The 26166-nt window shown below is 44.3% G+C and overlaps 1 protein-coding gene across 3 annotated transcripts in view; it reads right to left on the bottom strand.

Annotated features, from left to right (window-relative positions):
• Positions 1-4684: 4684 nt before the first annotated feature.
• The window catches only part of ASAP3 (ArfGAP with SH3 domain, ankyrin repeat and PH domain 3), a 92986-nt gene continuing 71504 nt past the window's right edge, over positions 4685-26166 (bottom strand). For 2 of the 3 annotated variants that reach the window (XM_070950054.1, XM_070950056.1), the window contains 14 exons: positions 24836-25023; positions 23772-23905; positions 21466-21560; positions 19385-19565; positions 18121-18206; positions 17490-17605; positions 16398-16465; positions 16090-16155; positions 15599-15706; positions 14953-15181; positions 13485-13758; positions 9820-9991; positions 7567-7689; positions 4685-5608 (listed from right to left, as the gene is read on the bottom strand). In XM_070950054.1, the coding sequence (XP_070806155.1) occupies positions 5534-5608; positions 7567-7689; positions 9820-9991; positions 13485-13758; positions 14953-15181; positions 15599-15706; positions 16090-16155; positions 16398-16465; positions 17490-17605; positions 18121-18206; positions 19385-19565; positions 21466-21560; positions 23772-23905; positions 24836-25023 (1915 nt within the window). In that variant the 3' untranslated portion in view covers positions 4685-5533. The remainder of the gene's footprint in view (positions 5609-7566; positions 7690-9819; positions 9992-13484; positions 13759-14952; positions 15182-15598; positions 15707-16089; positions 16156-16397; positions 16466-17489; positions 17606-18120; positions 18207-19384; positions 19566-21465; positions 21561-23771; positions 23906-24835; positions 25024-26166) is intronic. The other variant, XM_070950055.1, reaches the window with a different exon arrangement.

Raw genomic sequence — 26166 nt, 5'->3', positions numbered from 1 at the left:
CTAAAATGGCACTTCATGCTTGAGTCTATTTAGTGATGCTTTTTTTCCCTTCAAAATTGCTGCTGAAGATAGTCGGAAGTCATTTCAGAGCAAAACTAATGCTATTTGAAAAATGAGCTGCTGCCCCAGACTGTTCTGTGGCACAGAGGAAATCTGATAAAATGGTTAATATGGGGCTTTCATTTTCAAGACAGATGCATGCTTTCAAATGTGCCATGCACTTGTCAAAGGTTTCGTCCCTGAGATTTCATTAGCATGTTAGCTGGAGACAAGAAAATAACCCAGTGTACAAATTCTATAATAAGCGGGAACGCTGATCTCAAGATAGCGAGAGCCAATGCTGCTCGTAGAAGTCACAGTCCCCAACTATGGAGGAACGTCTAATGCCATCAAATGTCACAACAAGGCCATTTGACACTGTCACAACTGTAATCCGAGCCACACAATAGAGTTAGGTATAGATAGGCTTACGACCATAATGGAGCCCAAAATTTCCATTGCTAAGTGAGAAATTGTTGAGTGAGTTTTGCCCCATTTTACAACCCTTCTTGCCACAGGTGTCAAGTGAATCGCCGCAGTTGTTGAAACAACGTGGTTGTTAAAATGAATCTGGTTTCCCCATTGACTTTGTCAGAAGGTTGCTAATCACATGACTCCAGGATTCTGCAACCATCATAAATATGAGTCAGTAGCCAAGCCTCTGAATTTTGATCACATGACCATAGGGCAGTGTTTCTCAACCTTGGAAGCTTGAAGATGGGTGGACTTCAACTCCCGGGAGTTGAAGTCCACCCATCTTCAAGCTACCAAGGTTGAGAAACATTGCCATAGGGGATGCTGCAATGGTTATAAGCATGAAAAGGGGCCATCAGTCACATTTTTCAGTGCCGTTGTAACTTCAGTCACTAGAGCCGAGGTGGTGCAGTGGTTCGGGTGCAGTACTGCAGCTACTTCAGCTAACTGCTAGTTCAGCAGATCAGCGGATCAAATCTCACCGGCTCAAGGTTGACTCAGCCTTCCATCCTTCCAAGGTGGGTAAAATGAGGACCCAGATTGTTGGGGGCCATATGCTATTTAGTATATTGTCTTTGGTGTAAACCGCCCAGAGTCCTCGGAGAGTGGGCAGCATAGAAATATGAATAATAAAAAAATAATAAAAAGATAAATAAATGAAGTGTTGTAAGTCGAGGACTACCTGTCTGACATCATAGGCTTGCCTAAATTGTTTTCTCACAAGACAAAAGTGGTTTGCCACAGTGGTGAAATCCATTTTTTTTTTACTACCGGTTCTGTGGGCGTGGCTTGGTGGACATTGTGTGGCTTGGTGGGCATGGCAGGGGAAGGATACTGCAAAATCTCCATTCCCACCCCACTCTGGGGCCAGGCAGAGGTGGTATTTCCCAGTTCTCCAAACTACTCAAAATTTCTGCTACCGATTCTCCAGAACCTGTCAGAACCTGCTGGATTTCACCCCTGCTATCTGTACAACTATCATTCCTGTAAGCCAGGGGTGTCAAACGCCTACAGGGTGCTTAGATCTGGCCCACAGGGCTGCCCTGGAAACAGCAAAGGACTGGCCCGTGGTGCTTCTGCTAGTGAAAACTGAGCTCCCAAGCTCCATTTTCGCTGGCAGCGGGTTGCAGGAGACCGTCGCAACCAAAAACAGAGCTCACGAGCCCATTCCCATTGGCAGAGTGCTTGGGCCGCCATAGGCACCCCAACACGAGTGACGTCGAGCTGGCCACGCCCACCCTGGCCACACCCACCCTGGCCCCCCAAGGTCAATTCTGATGCGATTCTCAATGAAATCGAGTTTGACACCCGTTATAAGCAAAATGTCTTCTGCATCCAGAATTAATCCATAATATCTTTTCCTCCTCCAAAATCACTTACAGAACCCCAGATATATGAATAAGAGTTCACTTCTGACACTCAGCAATTAGGAAGAAATGAAATGTGCCCCCCCCCCAAAAAGAAAGCCATTTGTTATTGAAGAATGTTCTCCATAACTACCATTTCCTTCTCATAGTCTCATTCCTCTTTCCTTAAGAGGATTTACATTTTAAAAGAAATTAAAACTTTAGGTAAATAAACTGAAAATCCAAAGCCAGGTTTTGTTATATATATACCTTTGTACACAGACTTCTCTGCCTTTTGGCATTAAAACATTTCTTCATATTTCCTTCTACCTGTTATTTATTTATTTATTTTAATTTGATTTATATGCCGCCCTTCTCCGAAGACTCAGGGCGGCTTACAATGCGTTAAGCAATAGCCTTCATACTTTTGTATATTTATACAAAGTCAGCTTATTGCCCCCACAAACTGGGTCCTTATTAGTATACACAAGTCCATTTCTCTAGGTTTTCATTTTTTTATTTTTTTGCCTGAATATGTATCTGAACTGCTGGACTTTTCTCTATTGTGATTAATCCTGCACGAACAAGAAAAATGGCAGCTTCTCTCATTCATAGGACCTGAAGGAAATGGGAGATTAAGTGGCATTGTTCTTAAGACACACCTTTCATCGATCTAATTTTCTCTCCAGTCCATTTAACAATGTTCCTAATTATTGTTTGTTCAGGGAGAATGAAAGAACTCCGGTTGCTGCCATGGCTAAAAAAAAAAAAAAATTAAAATCATGTTTGTTGAGATCACGTTGTACCGCAAATTCAGCCTCTTACTGTTTTAAAACCAGCAAGCATTCACTGTATGTTACAGCGTTTTTCTCTCTGTCTGAGTCCCTTTTTTTTTAATTTTGCAAATTTCAAATAAACCTACAGACTGGCGGATTTTGCAAAAGACCTGGCATTGAAAGGTTTGCAAAATAGTGAATGTGGGAGAAAAATATATATATGTAGTTTTAAAGGTCTGACTCTTTAAAACTGGTCAAACCAGACTGGGAAAATCCGAGCGGTGAAGAGATTTAACCCCCTAAGGAGCAAGACATTAGAAATTTTTATGATCGTGTAGGCACTTTGCATGATGCTGTATATTTCAGAACATTTGGTTAACATCTAAAGCTTTGAGGCATCTGCACATGTTCAGAAGTGACATTCGAAGGGACACACATCTTTTTCATTAGAGGGAATCCTCGACTTACAACAGTTCATTTAGTGAACTGTTACAACAGCCCTGTACAAAATTCCAACAGCCCTGAAAAAATTTGACTTAGGGCCATTTTTCACACAACCATGACAGCATCCCCAGATCACATGATCAAAATTCAGATCTTGGCTACTGATTTGCACTTATGACAACTGCAGTGTCCGGGTTCATATGATCACCTTTTGTGACCTTCTGACAAGCAAAGTCAATGGGGAAGCCATTTAACAACTACTATTAAATTAGTGTTACTAATTTAACAACTGCAATGATTCATTTAACAACTGTGGTAAGCAAGGTCATAAAATGGAGTAAAACTCACTTAACAAGCTGTTTCATTTAGCAACAGAAATTTTGGGCTTCATTGTAGTTGTTAAGTCGAGGATTACCTGTATTAGCATCCTTATTTTAAATAACAAGACTTTTTTTTTTTTTAAGTCGAAGTCTCACTTTAGCGATGGCACTGGAAAGGTAAATTTGGATGATCATAGCTGGATTTCCTCTGTTGCATTTTTTCCACTTAGCCAAAACTCTCATGCCCTCTCCTTGAGCTCAGCAAGAGGTAGAGAAAACTTCAAGTTATATTTGGCATTTTAGGAAAAAGGCTGAATTCAAATGAAGTGAGTTGCATTTCACTCCCAGTGGATTCAGAGAGAATTTGTCAACCCATAAATTTTATGGAAATCTACATTCAGTTTATTTAATCTAGATCCGACCATTATTCTTCTAACGACGATGATGAAGCTTGGGATAGCAGTACCTTTTTTTACTAAATCAGCAAGCCCATTGAAATGTTTCCAAATTTCTACCTATTGAGGCTTTTTATCCGCTATTCATGTCAGAAGCCCCTTCAAATTATAGACATATAATGTTCAACACTGAGCAGATAAAATAATACCGTGTTTTCCTGAAAATAAGACAGGGTCTTATTTTCTTTTGACACCCCCCCCCCCCCGAAATAAGCTCTTGGCCTTATTTTCAGGGAGGTCTTATTATTTTTGAGGTGCAGGAAGTGGTGAGCATGGTCACCTCATGGCTGCCGGTCATCAGCTGTTCGCCCCTGAGGCCGTGCTCCCCAGGACTCTGCACCATGTTGTCACCGCGGCCACGCCGCAGCAACCGGATGTCCCGTCACCGCCATCGCCTCCCTGTTTTTCGCTAATGGCTTCTGCGGTGGCCATTAGCATGACAGAAGGGGCGCGGTGGCTAGGGTTGCAGGAGTGGCCATTAGGTAAGGGCATGTGGTGTGTGGGGGGCATGTTCCCCTCTCCGTCCCCCACTCCGGCTCACCACACCTCATGTTGTTTGCACGGCAACCAGAGGAAATGGTGGGGACCGGCTGCACACGCATTTAAATATTTTTGGGGAGGGCTTATTTTAGCGCATGTGCTCAAAAGCCTGATTGGGCTTATTATCCGGGGAGTCTTATTTTCAGGGGAACAGGGTAGCTGAGGACTACAAGCAAGCTTGACGGTGCTGCCTCAAATATTTTTTTTTGCAGATTTCTTAAATGGCCCCTTGTCCCTTTCAGACACTAATTTTTACCTGCAGTATTTTTAAAACAACTTTGCACAGCAGGGATTTTTACCCAACAAGGTGAGGTTTTCTTTTTAATGAAGTTTAGAGAAAAGTTGTTTAGAATTGTCCTAGAAGGGAGACAGATTCTGAGGAAACAAGATGGCGATGATACTTTGCTGAGTGGAGATCCATGCGACTCGAGTTAACAACAACCTCAACCAGACTGACAAAATCCAGAATCTTCTATCGCAGAGAGTCATATAGTCTGCAATAGAGGAATTATTTCCCCATGAACAAAACACGAAGGTGACTCATACAATTGGAGCAAGGATTACAGCAGCCCTGCCCAACCCCCGAGGCTTCCCAAACAATCTTCAGCATTGATTCCTTGCAATTTCCACCTCCTCAACCCCACCCCCACCCCGAAAACTATTTTCTAAATACTTCTGCTCCCTCATGGTTGTTGACATGGAAACTGAGACTGGTATTAAATCAAGTGGTGCACTGAAGAACTTGGATCCATTCCTCAACGGCTCAAAGTGGGCACAGGACGATCTGAATGAGACCCAATGGCCAAAAGAGATGACTTCGTGGTAGAGCCTCTACGTTACACGACGAATGTCACATACTACCCTCCACAATTGAAGGGACAAAAAGTGGTCCATCAAGTCACATGGACATATATGTGTCCTTTGTCCATGGCCCCTCCCCCTTTCTGTCTACAAAAAAAGAGTCTCAAAAGCCAGATTCCACCATCTCTTCCTAGCAATGTTATCATGGAACTGAATAAGGAAATGACATCCCATGAAGACCAGGGTTCTATGGAGATCCAGCAAGCCTCCACACCTTGTCCGTCTCCAGAGCAGATCATGCTGCCTCATCTTTTCAGAGAAGACCAATCTGGATCCACTCAGTCTTGCAACGGCTGGACAAAGTTGGAAGGAAAGACACCTGTCCTTGTGCCATCGCCTTCAATGAATCCAACCTGGAAGGAAAACATCTCATGAGGAATGATAAAACTACAAATAAAGAGTAGCAGCATATTAGGCTCTGATCCCAGGTTCTTCCCATAGAAAAAATGACAAGAATTGGATATGAAGCAACCCTGCTTTATTAGATTAGCAGCTATGCAAGAGGTCTGTTCAATCCCCTTGTCAGCCCTGGAGCCCATCTTTTTCTCTGGATCTTCAGGGCTGCCACACTTAGTGCTGTGGGAAAACGGGAGGGGGTTTGCATGGAGTTGGTGGAGATATATAGCCATAACAACATTCCTTTCTCTGGGAGTCAAGGACGTTCAGCCTGCACCTGAAGAGGCATGACTGGGGGGATCATCTCCAGTTGGGATGGTGGATTGATTGGACCATGTGATGGACATGTGAGTGCAGGGAAAGGGTCTTTGACTTTCCTTTGGGTGGGGAAAGCCCGGAACCTTTCAGATTTGGGTTTTCCCAGATGTGCCAATGGCATCTCTAATAAAATGGAAATTTGAGGAACTGCTGGCCTTGGAGACTTCATTGGTTGGGGATGTTACTTGGAGCCCTGACACCTTGGAGATGTTCTAGTCCAACCCCCTGCTCAGGCAGGAAACTCTGAGCAGAGGACAAAGGCTTTGGCATCAAAAGATATCACTCTTTTCAAAGAGGATTGTACATCTCACTTCTCAGTTGCTCGGGGAGGTTTTGCTTCATGTATTATTGAGTTCTCACCTTTTTCCAAGCTGGCACCTTCTGGTGACATTGGGAGTTCTAGTCCCAACACATCTGGAAGGCACCAAATTAGGATTGGTGGATGGAAAGTTTGAAATGTGCAAAAGCTGGCAGGTTGTTTTCATTTGCCTACTAGTAAAATAATGGCTATAACACAGACCCCTAAATTGAGAATTTCACAATCGGGAAAGTTGGAGCACTGTTGTCGGTCGCTCTGAGTAAACCAAATAAGGAAATCCACCTTACGGAAAAGCTAAAACTATTTTTTTTATTGACACTGGCTATTGCAGCACAATTTTGCAAGTCTGATGGTGCTCAACTGCCTTAATCTTCTTCTAATTTATTGAATTAGGGATGAGCCTCTCTGAGCCACTTCTAAATGTTCTCTGGCTGTTCTGGACTCAACAATCGTTTCATCCCCTTTTGACTAGCCCAGGGGTCAGCAATCTGCGGCTCTGGAGCTGCATGTGGCTCTTTCACCCCTCTACTGCAGCTCCCTGGTACTCAAAATATGCGTCACAACTGCCAATGTGTGACACCCACCAGTACGTGATTTATTGAGCTTTTCAACCCCTGGTAGGCCAACCATGGATAAATCCAAGAAAAGAAAAGTTTCAGAAGAAAACAGAACATTTAATTCAACTACATATGCTAGTTTTGTGGCTGCTCAAGAAATAGTCAGGCACAGGAAGGGTTTTGTGGCTTCCGATGTTTTCTTTTCTATGGGAAACGGGTCCAAATGGCTCTTTGAGTGTTTAAGATTGCAGACCCCTGGACTAGCCAAAATCTTGTGCTTCTCTCCATCAAGGTCATTTTCCTTGCTCTTTTCTGCATGTTGAAATTTTAGCTCTCGTTGCTCCCAAAAGTGGCTCTTGAAAGTTACTGATCTAAAGATAAAATGAAATTCTGAGATATTAACTCAAGGGCTGCGTGTAAACAGAAGATAGATTTTGGAGGGGAAGATGAACAAAAATCATAATCTAGACCAGGGGTTTCCAACCTTGGCAACTTTAAGCCTGGCGACTTCAACTCCCAGGGAAATTCTGGGAGTTGAAGTCCACCAGGTTTAAAGTTGCCAAGGTTGGAGATCCCTGATCTAGACGAAAACGTGAGTGTCCTTTGCAAGAATGCTTCCTAGGAGGTTTCTCTTAAAGGACAACCTTCTCCTTCTCTTCTGAAGCTAAGAGGAAAATTGTATTTCTACTCTAATCCGGCGAGGAAAAGCAGCGATACTGACCCAATTTTGTTCGTCCTCTTCCCGTGTTACTACGATGACTTCACCCTTGGAGAAAGTCAACTCGCGGGCCTTGTCCCCTTTGCAGTCAGCCAAAGCCTTGACTCGTTTTAACCGACCTTTGGCCTGTGAAGGGCAGAAAAATCGTTATCAGTTTTATGATAAGATCCCTTGCTTCCCCAGATGGTTTTTACACAGGGGTGGGCTGCTGGAGATTCGCAGGGGTTCGGGAGACCCTCTAGCTAAGATTCTGTGCAGTTCGGAGAACCCCCAAACCCCCAACCCCACTCCTGGCTGGTCCCGCCCACGCCACCCTGCCCCTCCCCTCCCAGGAGTTCCCACACAGCCTGTTTTGGATGCAAGGTACGCGCCGAGGCTCGGGGAGGGCGAAAAAGGGGCCTACCGGAAGTTCAGGAAGTCCGGAAACAGGCCTGTTTCCGGCCTCCAGAGCCTGGGGAGGCCATTTTCACCCTCCCGGAGACTCAAGGAAAGCCTCCGGAGCCCAGAGAGAGCAAAAACGCCCACCCCACCCCGCCGTAGTGCAGGAGGCCGACTAGACCACACCCACCATGGCCACGCCCACCCAGCAACCAGGCAGAGAACCCCTTGCTATAATTTTTGAAGCCCACCCCTGCTTTTGTGGCTGAAGAGGCAGAGAGGTGACAGCGGGCACTAGGTGCAAACAAATTTGCAGGATAGCAGCCTGGGGTGTTCTCTGCCGTAATGAACCTTCAACAAATCTCTCTAGGTTGCTTTGATCATAGGGCACCACTTGGGCAACGTATGGACTTTAATTCCCAGAATTCTCCAGCCGGCATTAGCCATCGCTGAAAATTCTGGAAGAAGTCCATACCTTTGGGCCCAGGTTGAGGAAAGCTGCAAGAAAAGTCAGACTCAATTCCTAGAGACTTAATGGGTATGATGTTCACATCATCCTGGCAGTGATGGTCTTTACATCCGTTCAGGATGCAATACAGGTAGCCCTCGACTTACAACAGTTCATTTAGTGACCGTTCAAAGTTACAACAGCACCGAAAACTTACGACCTTTTTTCACCCTTAACAAACTTTGTAGCATCCTCACGATCCTTTGATCAAAATTCAGATGGTTGGCAACGGATTCATACTTATGACCGTTGCTGTGTCCCAAGGTCAGGTGATCAATCACCTTTTGCAAGCCTCTGACAAGCAAAATCAATGGGGAAACCAGATTTGCTTAACAACCGTGTTACTAACTTATCAATGGGGGTGATTCACTTAACAGCTGTGGGCAAGAAAGATTGTAAAATGGGGCAAAACTCACTTAACAAATGTCTTGCTTAACAACAAGCTGTAAAGGTTGGGGATCACTACACTAATGAATTCGGTAAGGAAATATCTCTGAATTGGTGACTCAACAGATCGAGGTCACAAGTTGTCTCCTTGTTACTATAAGTCTGGTTTTATTAAAAACTGGCTCTCATTTTTTTTTGTCTTTGTCTCCTCTTTGATAATCTTGGCTACAGGGACACTCATATATTTTATATTTTATACAGTGGTGAAATCCAAATTTTTTTACTACTGGTTCTGTGGGCGTGGCTTGGCGGGCGTGGCAGGGGAAGGATACTGCAAAATCCCCATTCCCACCCCACTCTGGAGTCAGCCGGAGGTGGTATTTGCCGGCTCTCTGAACTACGCAAAATTTCCACTACCGGTTCTTCGAAATGCTCAAAATTTCCGCTACCGGTTTTCCAGAACTTGTCAGAACCTGCTGGATTTCACCCCTGATCTTATATGCATAGACATAAATGAACAACAACAATTTTAGCTGGAGGAGTCATTACTTTAAAAATGGAAAATTGACACATACGCATATGTGTCATAATTGACAGGGCAGCCTTTCAGATCCTGGAACCATAACACAAATGGGCATTCAAAGCCAATTGCTGTCGCTTGCCAACACAGTATTACTCTATGCCCGCTACGGTCTACAAAACACATGGCAGATCCATCAGTGCCTGTTGGCATGAGTTCTTATTTTGAAACTTGGAGGAAAAGCCAAACATGTTCCCCCCTGCCCCCCCCCCCTCCGGCTTTCTGAGATTGCTGCTATCAGCTCTAAGGCTGAAATGAATATCTATCTATAACCGAGCCCAGATTGCTGCCTAGGGATACCAGGGATGCCATGCTAATGCTGGGGAGAAAGGAGACCCTCCAACTCCAGACTTGCTCAAACTATAAAAAAAGCACGACCTCTTGCTGTCGCTCCACAACTCACTGGTGCAAATCTTCTTGGCGCTGGCACAGGCAGAGGTGTTGGCCCTGGCATCGCAGTTTTGCATATAGACACTTCTTCCGGGCAACTGGGGCTCTGCGGCGAAAGAGGGCTGCTGGAAAATTTACCCATCGAGCTGCTACTAATCCGTCGATAGGACCTGGTGCTTTCTGAGCTGTAGGAGAAAAGAAGCTGTCTCAGAAATCGTTCTTGATGGTGGGGAGTGTCTTCTCGTGGGACTGTCGAAAGAGATACCTGTTCAGCATGGGTCATAGACTTCCTGAGCTAATGGTCCATCTCACCTTCATGGTAGTAAAGATAAAAGGTTCCCCTCGCACATATGTGTTAGTCGTTCCCGACTCTAGGGGACGGTGCTCATCTCCGTTTCAAAGCCAAAGAGCCAGCGCTGTCCAAAGATGTCTCCATGGTCATGTGGCTGGCATGACTAAACGCCAAAGGCACACGGAATGCTGTTACCTTCCCACCAAAGGTGGTCCCTATTTTTCTACTTGCATTTTTTACGTGCTTTCAAACTGCTAGGTTGGCAGAAGCTGGGACAAGGAACGGGAGCTCACCCTGTTACGCAGCACTAGGGATTTGAACTGCTGAACTGCCAACCTTTCAATCGACAAGCTCAGCGTCTTAGCTATTGAGCCACCGCGTCCCTTTTACTCTTTCTACTCTTACCTTCATGGCAAGAGTGGTTTAATAATGGAACAGGTTTCCTCAGAAGAATGACTTGATGGCCATTTCTCGGGAGTGCTACAGTGGTGGATTCCTCCTCCAAGCGTCTTCCCAACCCTTCCACATTCTCCAATATTCACTTGGCCATGCACAATGACTGGGTTCTTCTGTTGAGTTAAGCTGTAGGGTTTAACCTTGTTTCATTGAACCGGACCCAGGGTTTATATTCAGACAGAATTCTATGCCGTAAGCCCTGACTTCCAAGCCATGTTGTCCGAACACCAGACAAAGTCAAAAGCAAAAGAGTCACATTGTGGCTTAACTTGAGGTATGAATCCTGCCATAGCATGGTGACCTCTGAGGGAGACATGCAACTGACAGAACCAGGAACTAGTAAGATCAGGGAAGATGTGCGACACCAAGCCAGGAGCATGCTAGAATATGAACGGGTGGGATTCAAAAATTTTAGCAACCAGTTCTCTGCCTGGTTGCTGGGTGGGCATAGGCATGGTGGGCATGGCCTACTCAGTCTTCTGCACCACAGCAGGGGGGAATTTTCGCCCTCCCCAGGCTCTGGAGACTTTCCTTGAGCCTCCGGGAGGGCAAAAATGGCCTCCTCTGGGCTCCGGAGACTCTCCGGAGGCTGGAAATGAGCCCATTTCCGGACAACTGGAACTTTCAGGAGGCCTGTTTTTTGCCCTCCCCAGGCTCCAGAGGCTTTTTTTGAGCCTCCGGGAGGGCGAAAATGGCCTCTTCTGGATTCTGGAGGCCCTCCAGAGGCCGGAAATGGGCCCGTTTCTGGACAACTGGAACTTTCGGGAGGCCTGTTTTTCATTCTCCCCAGGCTGTTTAAGCTTGCCAATGTTACTGTTAACTAGATAAACAGGAGAGCTTCTTCATCACACAGAGTGTGACTTCTCTGTCAAGAAGAAAAGCATCTGCTTGGAGGAGGAGGATGTCATCCATTTCTTCCTTTGCAACCCATTCCCATCATTAATCATCATTACAGAAGTCCCCAAACATTAAGAGCTGGTTTCTAGTTAGTTAGTTAGTTTGTTTATTCTCCTATTCTTTTTCTTTCCTCATTCACTCTTCTTTTTATGGCTTGGTCAAAGATTTGGTCAAAAGCATGTTTTGTTTCTCCTTGTTAACTTATCAGCAACACATATAATAGAGAATAGAACCCACTTTGATACAGATGTTAGAATAATGTACAGGTAGTCCTTGACTTACAACAGTTCATTTAGTGACTGTTCGAAGTTGCAACGGCAATGAAAAAAGTGACTTACAACCATTTTTCAGACTTACGACCTTTGCAGCATCCCCATGGCCATGCGATCAAAATTCAGACGCTTGGCAACTGATTCATATTTATGATGGTTGCAGTGTCCCAGGGTCTTGTGATCCCCTTTGGCGACCTTCTGACAAGCAAAGTCAACGGGGAAGCCAGATTCACTTAACAACTGGGTTACTAATTCAGTGCCGGCAGTGATTCACTTAACAACTGTCGCAAGAAAGGTCATAAAATGGGTCAAAACTCACTTAACAAATGTCTCACTTAACAACAGAAACTTTGGGCTCAATTGTGGTCGTAAATCAAGGACTACCTGTCTATGTGTAAGAACAGGGAGAATGGGGAGAATATCTTCTCAAGTTACAATTTAGAATTAATATCTAGGCTCCCTTTTCTGAAGTGGAAGATTATGCTTTTATATATATTATGCTTTTATATGCTTGCACTTGGAGGTGCAAGCCTAAATAGATATAATGATAGATACTATTAATAAGGAAGTAATATTTTACAAATGACGCCAGTATGGCCTAATTTTGGATCTACTTATATATAGCTTTTACAGTGGTGTTTATCTACAGCAGCCTGCCAAATTACTGTAGGGTCTCCTACTCCTTTGCAAATACTGTAACAATATTACAGTATGTTCATTTATTTGAGAAAATACCGTATTTTTCAGAATATAAGACGCACCGGAGTATAAGACGCACCAAGATTTCGAAGAGGTAAACAAGGGAAAAAAAGTTTTTGCCCTCCCCGGCCCCCAGGAGCACTCTGCAGGCCTCCCAAACCCTCTGCACACCCCGTTTTTGCGGGTTTCAGGAGGCCAAAAATGGATATATTCAGTGTATAAGATGTGCCAACATTTCCACCCTCTTTTAGGGGGGAGAAAAGGTGCGTCTTATACTCCGAAAAGTACAGTAAATACTGGTTGTCTTGATAGGGAAAACTAATATTGTGTCAATGGCAATGGAAAACGGATTCAAACATCTGAGCAACATGTGAAGCTCCACACCTGTCCTGGATTCTCTACCAGCTGGATTCATGTGACATGTGATATATAAGCAAATCAACCATGCTACAGAAGGCTTCATGCGCCATGCTGGGAAAATGGCTGGGTCCCAAACACCGAGAACTAGAAATTATGGTTTGCTCTCTCATAGTATATTCAATAAACTCCAGTTGCCTGGCTCCTTACTTGCTAAGCCACTAATGATGGTTTACAAGCTGCTTATGAGGCTCAACCATTAAATGGGTGAATGCTTTGTCTTAATCAGAGACAACAGAAGGAACCCAAGTCGTCCTATAGATTTTAGCTGTACAGACAATGGAAACTGATGATAATAATAGCAATAGCCCTTAAGACTTATCTACCACTCCATAATGCTTTACAGCACTCTCTGAGAGGTTTACAATGTCAGCATACTGCCCTCAATAACCTGGGTCCTCATTTTACTGACCTCGGAAGGATGGAAGGCTGAGTCAACCTTGAGCTAGTCAGGATCGAACTCCTGGCTGTGGGCAGAGTTAGCCTCCAATCCTGCATTCTAACCACTGCCCCACCAGGGCTCAATTTACTAAGTTGCTCAACTTACACAACGGATTGATTTTTATTTTATTAATGTGATGTGTATATGGCCATCCTTCTCATGGACAGCATGCAACAATCTGGTCTGATAGCTTCTGTTCTCACCTGAACTTGACTGGGGCTGTTTGTCCTGGTTCAGGAGAGGTTCCAGGGGAAGGCTGCAGAGCTATCATCTGAGTCGGCTCCGATCTTCGCCGTTGGGAGGCACCCCCGACATCAGAGCAGGTCTCCCAATAAGCTGTGCCTTTGACTTCCATAGAGTTACGGAAGTTGGGCGATTGCCAGAATGGGCCACCCTCCAACACACCGGGGATGCTGGAAACAGATGAGTTCCAAACGTCAGGGCTGTCTGGAGAATGGGGTAGTGATTCAGAGGCATCTGGAAAGCAAGGGAAACAATCACTCACGGGAGCAGAAGCTCTAAATCAGAGATGTCCAACCTTGGCAACATTAAGACCTGAGGACTTCAACTCCCAGAATTCTCTAGCTAGCCATGCTGGCTGGGAAATTCTGGGAGTTGAAGTCCTCAGGTCTTAAAGATCTTTCAGAAGAGAGCTGGAAGGGACCTTGGAGGTCTTCTAGCCCAACCCTCTGCTCGAGAAGGAGACCCTCTACCGTTTGAGACAACTGGCTGTCCAGTCTCTTCTTAAAAAACCTCAGTGATGAAGCATCCCACAACATCTGAAGGCAAGCTGTTCCACTGGAGAATTGTCCTCACTGTTAGGAAGTTTCTCCTTAATTCCAGGTTGCTTCCAGGGGTGGGCTGCTGGAGATTTGCAGGGGTTCGGGAGAACCTCTAGATAAGATTCTGTGCAGTTCAGAAAACCCCCAAATCCCACTCCTGGCTGGCTCCATCCACCCCTCCCCTCCCAGGAGTCCCCACATGGCCCGGTTTGGATGCAGGTAAGTGCAGGGCATGCGCGGAGGCTCGGGGAGGGTGAAGAATGGGCCTACTGGAAGTTTGGGAAGGCCGGAAAGGGGCCCATTTCTGGCCTCCAGAGGGCCTCCAGAGCCTGGGGAGCCAGTTTTCGCCCTTCCAGAGGCTTGAGGAAAGCCTCTGGAGCCCGGGGAGGCCAAAATCCCTCCCACTGTGATGCAGGAGGCCAACTAGGCCGTGCCTACCATGGCCACACCCACCCCGCAACCGAACCCCTTGCTAAAACTTTTGAAGCCCACCCCTGGACTTGCTTCTTGATTAGTGTCAAGGTCGGACATCCCTGCTCTAAATAGTTGCATTATCCTGGCGAACGAACCCAGCCCTTTGAAGAGTAATAGGGAATTTGTTGCCCATCAAGATCTCAAGTCTTATCACTTTGCATCACTGGGTCATTTTGGCCCCAGTTCTTAGACCCTCTAGTTCAACCACATCTTCAGGGTCATGCAGTTCTCAGCCCTGAAGATATCAGTCCGCATTCTTAATACGTATTGTAAGAAATCATTGCGTACGCAATCCCGAAGGACACTACAAGCATCCTGTTTGAATGGATGGGACGGCAAGGCACAGTTTCACCCACAAAAAGAACAGCGGGCTTTGACATTTCCCCTGGTTGGCTTGCCAACATTTTGGCTTCACCTGGTTTTGGTTTGCTGCTCCCTTTGGGAGGCTTTTTGAGCGGCAGTGGCGGTGGGGTCTTCTCACTGGTTGAGTTTCGTTGACCAGGCTGCGAAGGGATCACAATGGTCTCATAGGTCTTGTTGCTAATATCCATGCCAGAACAGCCCCACCGATTTGGAGAGAAGAGAATGGGCTGGCCAGTGGTTGGAGATGGTGAAGACCCAAAAGATCGCTGCAGTGGGCTAATCTATCAGACAAAGTAGCAGATGTCATCAGCACCTGGAACCTTCCGTCACCTGTCCTGTAGAAAATTTTGAATCCCACCAGTGCTTAGCATGTGATGAAAAACTAAGCCTATTTGGTTAATTTATGGTTCAGTAGAAAATGGTTTCATTCAATCACCAGCTTAGGAACATTGGGGGGGGGGAATGCAGCCAAAGTCTTGAAGACCCCTATAAAATCCTTCCTTGTACAGCTTAAGGTCAACCAATCTTTTGGTGTTCCATTTCATAGCCAGCTAGGGGAAGCTGAAGGAAGCTATAGACAAAGCTTTTTATATCACTGCCATGTTTCTTGATTAAGAAAGGAAAACTGACACGGGACTGTCCCACCTGGAACATTACATGACAGGACACAACAACAAACAGAGTTGTTATCCCAGCACCTTTTCATCCAGCTCATCTTCACTGTCATACGAGAACTCCTGAGAAGTTTCCCAGTCGTAGTCTACGTGCATCTGCATAGCCAACTTCCCAGCCTGGGCCTGCTCCAGCTATCACAAAAGGATAAAAAGAACATCCTTGGTCAGTTCACCATCTAAGAGGGTCTCCCATTCCTTCAAAGGTTATGATGTCGTTCTCCAGGCTGACACCATGCCTGTCAGGCAGAGGGAATCCCCTGCCTTAGACAGCAGTCTGAGAAAAGCCCACCTCCCCTTTGGAGCTCCCATCCAGGATCTGATTCCCCCAATATCTTGTTCTAACAAGGTAATGGCCTTCAGAATGGTTGCTCTCTCCAACATCTACGTACTCCTCAAACTGAGACCTTCCTGCTCTAGAAAAGTTGTCAATACAGCCTCGCCCTGGTGGGATGCTGCCGGTTTAACAACTGGTGATCCCGTGCTTTGCGTGCTTGCACAGTTTTACAAATACTAACCTTCTGTGTTACCACTTGGGAGTAACACAGCTGAGGCGCAGCAATCCGCTCTCCTGCACCAATCAGCTGAGAAGATAAAGGTAAGTAAAGCACAGGGGCGGGGGGGCGGGCCAACCTGATCATCGGAGCGAACCGGTTCTCTCCCAGCTGATCGTCAGAGCTACCAGTTCGTCCGAACCGATCTGAGCCAGTAGAATCCCACCCCTGAGCCTGGCTACTGATCAAGAAGGATGGCCACTGTGAAGTAACATTATCTGGAAAGTACAATTCTCCCACCTAAGGTCTAAGGCCCCCTTACCTCCACCTACCAAGTCTTTGCACTCAGCATTCTTGAATCTTCTTGCCACATCTAGAGGCGTTTCACCAGCTGCGTTTACTGGAGGAGAACCAAAAGGACACACCAAATCTGAATCCGGAGATTTTCAAACAATGTGCTACTCACACAAACAGCGAGGACAGGTGCACCATCATTTTGTATGGCGTGTAGATACTTGCACCTCATAGGGATAATCACATAAAGCTTATTATCTATTTTAATGGAAATAGGATGGTATCACATTCATCAAAGCCCAGTCACCCAACCTTCTTGCATTTGTCTACCATATTATTCACCTAATCAAAGAAAGCATTTCTTTTTAAGGGTCCCCAAACTTTTTCGTGGAAAAAGCTTTTCTGAATCCAAGATGTTGCAAAGGATAATATTCTCAGCCAGACTGGAAAATTCCATTGACAGGAACTGACCAGGCAGCTGCATTTTATTTTTATTCCACTACTGGCAATGGGCTCCAGTATTCTATCATGCTGAGAACAGTAGGCAGGTTTGGGGCCATAAAACAAGCTTGGCACACACAACTTTATCCCCCAAGAAAGCAAGAATAAACAAGAAGCTCAAGAGGAAAATATATGAGGGTTGTTTCCAGCCATCTGTCACCCAAGCTGGTTGCTTCATTCTGCCTTATGGTAGGATCGGCCACAGACTCCTGTGAAGTTTCCGAAAGATGCCCTAATTAATTCATGAGCCATGAGCCGAACTTCAAAAGAAATACAGTCATTTATTAGGAGCACCATTTCGGCAATATTCGGATGCAGTTAGAACTAACCCCACGTAGATTTACGTTCCCCTATGACCCTGTCTCTCCCCTCCTCTCTGGCCATGTCATAAAACACATTCTCCAATTAACCACTTTGGCTGGCTGTGAAATCCAACACCCTCCTTCTGACTGCAGTCAGGAAGAGTGTATGGAATGCACTTCAGTTAGGGAAATCAATGAGCTCTATCAGTTCTCCCTCCCTCCTGCTCATGGCAACTTGAAAGCTTTGCAAGTTGACGACTCCCTTGCAGTCAGACTCTGAAGTTACCAATCCTTCTCCCTCCGTTTCCGACCAGGTGGGCATCCTACCTGCCTTTGTAGAAGCTTTCCCTTTCAGTAACAACTTGATGCAATTGGGCTGATTATACTGGACTCCGTAATGTAAGGCTGTGTTCCCATCCGCAGTGGGTCGGTCCAGATTTCCCCTACGTACAGATAGATAGCAAAGTGGCAAATTTCAGGTCTGTTTTTTTTTTTTTTAATCAGTAAAGCGTAGAAAACCGCAGTTCTTAAAAAGGACCTAAGACACATGCTTTCAATTTGCACAACCACACAAGGGACACGTTTGTACTTCCAAAGTGACAAAGTGCAAACAGAAACACAGCTTTGTTTAAACAGCCAACCCCTTTTCTCCCCGGTTCTGCCAGTGCAATCTTCCCAGTAAATATTACAGTTTATACTTCTAAAGATTGCAAATAAATTTGCAGATGGGTTGGGGGACGGGACGAGAAGGAATTAAAACGGGCAGCATCTATTGCAAACTGCATCAGGAGTCTAAATAAATCGAGATGCTTGCTGCTTAGAAAGCATGTGGGCAAGGCTAGTGAGTTTCATTCTTACTCTCCCCTCAGCACAAATCTAACCATACCAGGAGCAGAAGAAGACTTCCCAGAAGAGGCCCCGGAATCCAGTAACAAGGGTCCTTCAAACTAAGACTTACCCATTCTGGATAATGAAATCCACCAATGGAAGGGAAGTTTTGTTGGCATAGCGTACTGCCCAATGCAGGGCTGGTTCACCTTGTTCCTTTTAGAAGAAGAAGAAGAAGCAACATTTTGCAAAACTTTTTATGAGAGAAGTCAAATTAAAATTAAAATTAAAAAATGAACCACAAAGACATCTGAATTACATTACATCAAGCAACAGCAATAGCACTTAGACTTATATACCGCGCCATAGTGTTTTACAACACTCTCTGGGCAGTTGACAACGTCAGCACATGGCTCCCAACAATTTGGGTCCTCATTTTACCCATCCTGGAAGGATGGAAGGCTTAGTCAACCTTGAGCCTATCAGGATCGAACTCCAGACTATGGGCAGAGTTAGACTGCAGTACTGCACTTTAACCACTGAGCCACCACCAGGGCTCATTAACATCCTAAGTTATATTAAAGGATGCCTCATAGATGTCAGATGTGGGCTTCTGTTATAAGAGATTCAACCTATAATTGTCAATTCTTTTGTCAACAATACCTATGCCATGGTGGCCATTGGCAAGCTAAAACCATGAGCCTTGATAGTACAGTGGTCTAAAGCACCCTGTTATTAAGACCAGCTGCCTGCAATTACTGCAGGTTCGAATCTCACCAGGCTCAAGGTTGACTCAGCCTTCCATCTTTTCTAAGGTAGGTAAATTGAGGACCCAGATTATGGGGGCAATAAGCTGACTTTGTATAAATATGCAAAAGTATGAAGGCTATTGCTTAGCGCATTGTAAGCCGCCCTGAGTCTCCGGAGAAGGGCGGCATATAAATCAAATTAAAAAAAAAAACCACAAAAAATAATTTTTTTAACAATAGCCATTATTAAAGAACCAAACCCTCAGAAGATTTTGATCACTATAGTTTCAGGAACAATAAAATTTGGCTCAAGCTGATAAATGGAGGAGAACTTGTGGCTCAGAGGTTACTACAACTGCCTAATATGCAGGCAGCCCAAGTTCAAATCCGAGTAAGGGTATGGCTAGCTGATGAGAGCTAAATAGCTTGAAATAGATCTATACTAATCTCCATTTATTTCTTTATCAGCAAAATATAAATGTTATATATATATGTAGGTAGGTAGGTAGGTAGAGATAGAGATAGAGCTATACAGATAGAGATATAGATAAATATAAATATAAATCAGGAACATGAAGGTCATTTCTCAAAGCAACCACGTTTTTGCTGATTTCTGTTTCTTGGGCCTCACTTTGTCCTACTTACCTGACCTTCAGGAGTCACGAGAGGTTTGGACAGATCGTGGCCTTCAGCAAAAGCCTGGAGCAGTGCCAAGAGATCCCTGCTTCGGATAGCATCCCAGACTCGGTAAGGATCTTCCTTGGTAGCTTTATGGACATACTTGCGTTCCATATACTTAGCCATGATGAATTCCTTCCTGGTATTCCTGCATTTAGGAAGAGGAAAAATTCTCCAAAAGTGTTTTTTTTTTTTAAGACCTTAGAGCAGGGGTGAGGAATGATGGTCCTTTTATGATTTGTGGACTTCAACTCCCAGAATTCCTGAGTCAGCTATGCTGGTTCAGGAATTCTGGGAGTTGAAGTCCACAAGTCATAAGGGGGCCATTGTTCCTCACCTCTGCCTTAGAGGTTCATAAGAAAGGCTCAGCTCAGTCAGTCTTGCCTTCTATTACAGTGGTACCTCAGTACTCATCGTTAATTGGTTCCAGGAGGTATGATGAGTACCAAAAACGATGAGTACCAAGCAGGGGTGAAATCCAGCAGGTTCTGACAGGTTCTGGAGAACCGGTAGTGGATATTTTGAGTAGTTCAGAGAACTGGCAAATACCACCTCTGGCTGGTCCCACCCCCATCTATTCTCTGCCTCCCGAGTCCCAGCTGATTGGAAGGAAATGGGGATTTTGCAGTAACCTTCCCCTAGAGTGGGGAGGGAATGGAGATTTTGCAGTATCCTTCCCCTGCCATGCCCACCAAGCCACACACCCACCAAGCCATGCCCACAGAACAGGTAGTAAAAAAATTTGAATTTCACCACTGTTACCAAGCAATTTTTTTCCCATAAGACATAGTGTAGTGAGTCACAAGGCAGCTGACCCCAACAAGTTCTAGCTTGTGCATTGAGCACCAAACAAACAATGAGTACCAGGACAAAATTTTTGCATCAAAATGTATTGAGTACCAAATTCGATGAGTTTCAAAGCATTTGAGTACCAAGGTACCACTGTACTTTCAATGGGCGCGTGCTTCTCTATGTTCTCCATCCCCATTGTTTAATCCTCAAGTAATTGGTATTTAGAAGCAGGGACTGCCAAAATCTGAAGGATTGAAAATGGCTGTTGGTATATATCAAGTCCACGGGGAGGGCATTTCGAAGCCCAAAGACTGCTTCTAAGCATGACCCAAGATGTTACGCAGGTGAAGGGATGGATACTATGTATGTACCATCCACTGTTAATTTTGGGACCACTGGTTGCTAGATCTATAGCTAACAAGGTAATCTTGGTAGACAATGGCTGGTAAAGCATCCAGCTGGGGAAAGCAAAGGAGCAGATTTCTAAATATCGGAGTTACATTGCAAAGTCACAATGATTTGCTTATTTATATTTATTAAAATTATGCACAGCTTGGGTAGCGGCATTCAAGTTTCCCTGTTGGTGAAAGCAGATTTTGGGGGTGAAAAAATAAATGAAGAGAAAACAACAAGACTAAGGAGCAGGTGAATGTTTTAACAATTGCCAACAGCCAAGTTCAAATTTACTGGCTGCGCCCATCCTATGCAAAACCACAGACCCAGGTTCTGAATTTGTTTGTTTGTTTGTTTGTTTGTTTGTTTATTATTTATTTATTTATTTATTTATTTATTTATTTATTTATTTATTTATTTATTTATTTATTTATTTATTATTTAGAGAATTTATGTGGCTGCCCATTCACTCTCAGTGATTCTGAGTGATCTTACCCTTGTTTCTTCTTCTTGTATTCCGACAACAGAGATGGGGCCCAACCCAATGGTGAAATCCAAATTTTTTTACTACCAGTTCTGTGGGTGTGGCTTGGTGGGCGTGGCATGGCTTGGTGGGCGTGGCAGGGGAAGGATACTGCAAAATCCCCATTCCCTCCCCACTCCTGGGGCCAGCCAGAGGTGGTATTTGCTGGTTCTCCGAACTACTCAAAATTTCCGCTACCGGTTCTCTAGAACCTGTCAGAACCTGCTGGATTTCACCCCTGCCCCAATCCTCTGCCCCAAGTCTGTCCTCATCAGATGCCTCCATAAGCCTTCCCCCATCCCATTTCTGCCCCTCCAAAAGCAATAGCCATATCACTCACATATCGCTGCTCGAGGAAGGTTTGGGGCTGTTCTGGATTGGCAAGGTGGCTTCCATGACATCATTAAACTTGGCATTTCCAATGCTGACTGCCAGCTGTGAGTGAGACAAGAGCCACTGCGTCACTGGCAGGATGGGCAACCATCATATCATATCAAGAGCATCCACAAGCTATGTTGGACTAGCCAGTAAGGTAAAAATGAAGGCAAGAGGTTGAAAAAGGAAACTTGGTGTGCTATTTTCTACCCATCTCCCTTTGCTAACTAAATGAGTCTGTCATCTGCACTTCTATAACTGTCTGGTTGGGTTCTGCAACCCAACCAAACAGACACAGAGGATAATTAGAACTGCAGAAAAAACAATTACTACCAATCTGCCTTCCATTGAGGACCTGTATACTGCACGAATCAAAAAGAGGGTTGTGAAAATATTTACAGACCCTTCACATCCTGGACATAAATTGTTTCAACTCCTCAAAATGATGCTATAGAGCACACGAAAACACCTAGACATAAGAACAGTTTTTTCCCGAATGCCATCACTCTGCTAAACAAATAATTCCCTCCACACTGTCAAACTATTCACTAAGTCTGCATTACTATTACTATTAGTCTTCTCATCGTTCCTATCACCCACCTCCTCCCACTTATGACTCTATGACTGTAACTTTGTTGCTTGCATCCTTACGATTTATATTGATACTCTTTCCTAGTATGATTCGATAGCTTAATTGTACCCTATGGCTATCATTAAGTGTTGTACCTTATGATTCTTGACGAATGTATCTTGTCTTTTTATGTACACTGAGAGTATATGCACCAAAGACAAATTCCTTGTGTGTCCAATCACACTTGGCCATTAAAGAATTCTATTCTATTCTATTCTATTCTATTCTATTCTATTCTATTCTATTCTATTCTATTCTATTCTATTCTATTCTATTCTATTCTATTCTATTTCTATTCTATTCTATTCTATTCTATTCTATTCTACTCTACTCTACTCTACTCTACTCTACTCTACTCTACTCTACTCTACTCTACTCTACTCCTTTTCCTTTTGCTATTTTATTCTATTTTATTTTATTCTATTCTATATAAAGTTTGGCTAGTGTGAAAAATAGAAGAATATCATTATTATGGTTTGTCACACAATCTGCCAGACGTTCAGACTGGATTTGGCACTTTTGTCTGACTTTCGAGTTCTTCCCAAGGACTTGAGATAGGTTATTATTATGGTCTCTTGCACTGTCAACCAGATGTTCAGACTGGATTCGGCATTTTGGTCTATCTGTCGAGTTCTTTCCAAGGACCTGGGGCAAGCAGAGGTGGATGTTTGATAGTGTTACAGATACCGTTGCAGGATATAAGCAGTTCCAAGTAAAGCCACCTTTAATTATTATTATTATTATCATGGTTGGTTTGCACAGTCAGTCAGATGTTTAGATTGGATTTGGTATTTTGTCCACCTGTTATTATTATTTCTGCTTTTTTTCGGGAGGTCAATGTGAGATAAGCTGGCTTGAAAGAGTATGACCAGTTCAAAATCAGTTTCCATGGTTGAGGAGACTTCTATCGCTTGCTTCTAGTTCAAAGCTTTACTGCTACACCACCCCGTCTCGCATCATGAATATTCCACTCAACTCCGCTAGTTTTGAAACCTGTTCTCAACTTTATAAATATCTGGTCTCTAACCTCTACAAGAAGACGTCTGCAATGAAATGTCTGCAAGAAAATAACCAAGCTTAGAGAGCACCAAGGACGCCTCCTATCGGGTCTCTGCTAGATGTGACTTTCTCACAATGTACCAGTAAGTTTAAAGATAAAGGTAAAGGTTCCCCTCGCACATATGTGCTAGTCGTTCCCTACTCTAGGGGGCAGTGCTCATCTCTGTTTCAAAGCTGAAGAGCCAGCGCTGTCCGAAGATGTCTCCATAGCCATGTGGCCAGCATGACTAAACGCCAAAGGTGCACGGAACTCTGTTCCCAAAGGTGGTCCCTATTTTTTCTATTTGCATTTTTTATGTGCTTTCAAACTGCTAGGTTGGCAGAAGCTGGGACAAGTAAAGGGAGCTCACCCCGTTACGTGGCGCTAGGGATTCGAACTGCTGAACTGCCAACCTTTCTGATCGACAAGCTCAGTGTCTTAGCTACTGAGCCACTGCGTCCCCCACCACCAGTAAGTTTAGGATGCCCCAAAACCTACCGGTGAAGAAGCCCCTTTGGCCCTAACATGAAAAAGAAGACGCCTGAGTCAAAGAATAGCAGAAAGGACATGTTTTTTTCTCCAACTGAGAGTTAGCACTTACCAACAATTCCGACGTGCTGAGCACATCTAGCGTCAAAGATTGGATGCGGGAATAGTGCACCCCTAATTCACGGTGAATCCCTGAGCACTCGATGCATGTCAAGATGCCAAGGTTGGTGGAGAGCCAGGTGGGATCTGCAAGATAGCAACCCAGGAAGAAGCTTTGACATACATATCATGACACATCCTTCCCCTCATTCTACTCATTCTGCAAACAGACCTTTCTATCCCAGCTCAATGAAAGACAAAACACGCCCCAGTTCTCTACTGCAGATGGGATGCTCTTCACGGCCTACAGAGACGTTTTGAAATTTGTACTCAAGACCAGTGGTGGGTTTCCAAATTTTTTACTTGTTCTGTGGGTGTGGCTTGGTGGGCATGGCATGGCTTGGTGGGCGTGACTTGATGGCGTGGCAGGGGAAGGATACTGTAAAATCTTCATTCCCTCCCCAATCAGCTGGGACTCGGGAGGCAGAGAATAGATGGGGGCCCTTGGCCAGTCAGAATTTTTACTACCAGTTCTCCGAACTACTCAAAATTTCCGCTACCGGTTCTCCAGAACTGGTCAGAACCTGCTGAAACCCACCTCTGCTCAAGACAGTGGTAGTGGGGGGGGGGTATTTAACAACCGGTCCTCCCAGGGTCGGGTTGGCCATCACAGGAGGCTCATGTGCGGTGGAGCTGGAGGATGGGGATGGGCCACGCCTCCCACGACAGCCAACCTGACCATGGGAGAACTGGTTGTTAAATTATTTGAATCCCACCACTGGGCTCAATTGAGGTCGTAAGTTGAGGACTACCTCTAAGTGCTTGGGCACATGGGAGTCCTTGCATGAAAAAGCTGCTAAAACCAGGGGTGAAATTCAGCCAGTTCTATCCAGCTCAGGCGAACTGGTAGTGGTGGCGGAGGGAGGGTCCGCCCACCTGCCCGGATGTCATCATGTCCCGTTTTTGACCCTCTGCGCATGAGCAGAAGGCTCTGCGCATGCGTGGAGGAGGTGCACGCTCTCACGTTTACGAACCAGTAGTGAAGGTAAGTGTATTTCACCCCTGGCTGAAACCCACCTGGGGCTCCACAATCACAGCACCATCGATTTCCTGGCATGTTTTTCACTTCGTCGATGATGAGCTTGGTGAGTTCTTGCAATCCGCTGTCAGCCACGCCTCCAGATGAAGACATGGAGCCTCCTGGGTCCCCCTTGAAAGCATTGCTAAGCGCTTCGTCCTTACTGTTCTGGAGCACCGATACCCACCTGGGAGAATGGGAGAAAGCATCAGCCAGGATGCAGCCGATTGAATGAAGGAAGCCAGCATATAGGATGTTGACTGTTTAATCCAAAGGCCAGAATTCACTATTCAAACTTTTTAATTAGTTTATCAAAGGATAAAATACAAAGGGAAAAAAAACCATGAAAAAGTAAGAAGAGAGGAAGGGGAAAAGAGGGGGTATCGTGTAATGGGAGAAAAAAAAGAAAAAAGGCACCCAATTTCCAATTCTCTTTGGCACAGTCAAAGGTAACAACTTACAACTACAACTTTTTGCTTTTACACAGCAATATGTACAAGCCATTTCTTTTTTTTTTTTACGTTTATTTAAAATATTTTTATTCCACTTTTCTACTTAAAAAAATATTCAAAGAGGCTAAATCAATTGAGTCAACAAAGTTTAACATAGTCTTGCATTCAAACACTCATTTGCAGATGATGAAACAAAATACAGTTTAAATAGTGTTACGGTTTCTAGATTGCAGGTTGTATCCAATTAAGTTGATTGTTCTGTAAACCATTGAGTCTGTGTTGATTTAGTGGTATATAAGTAGAATGACTACAGTAAATTTATTTCTGCTCTAAAAACCATTTTTATGTATAAAACATACATTTTATATTATAGAAATGTACAAGCCATTTCTATAACAATAAACCCGTTTAATTTACAAAAAAAGATTCAAAGTTTCATTTTTAAATTTTTTTTTTCTCATTGCAAATAAAAAAAATCCAGAAGCAATTTCGAACTAGAAACAAAATCAAATATAATCTCTTATTTGGATAAAAGAAACATTTTAACCATCTCAGCTTCCCTTGCTATGGGGAATAATATATCATTAATTCCAAGATCCTTCTCACAGCTACTGCTATTAAGCTTGTTGGATAAACTTCTCTAGTTGTTAATGTCTGTGCTAGATTACTCGTACCCCACCTTTACAGGAGCCTCTGCTATTGATAATCCCTTCCTGCAGTGACTTTATCAAGATATTTCACATCTCCATCTGCCTTCACTAACCTCTTGCTTGCTCAATGAGTCTGCAAAATTGGCAGAAAGGAACCGTTGATTCTCTTTTAGCATCCAGGTCTGAATTTATTACACAAATATAATCCAAGTAGTCCTCGAGTTACGA

Source organism: Pituophis catenifer, unplaced genomic scaffold, assembly GCF_029215685.1.
Source record: "Pituophis catenifer annectens isolate HBS135680 unplaced genomic scaffold, rPitCat1.0.hap2 SCAF_9, whole genome shotgun sequence".
Classification (NCBI taxonomy): Eukaryota; Metazoa; Chordata; class Lepidosauria; order Squamata; family Colubridae; genus Pituophis; species Pituophis catenifer.
Note: the sequence above shows the minus strand (reverse complement) of the source record. Positions and strands in the feature narration are given on the sequence as shown.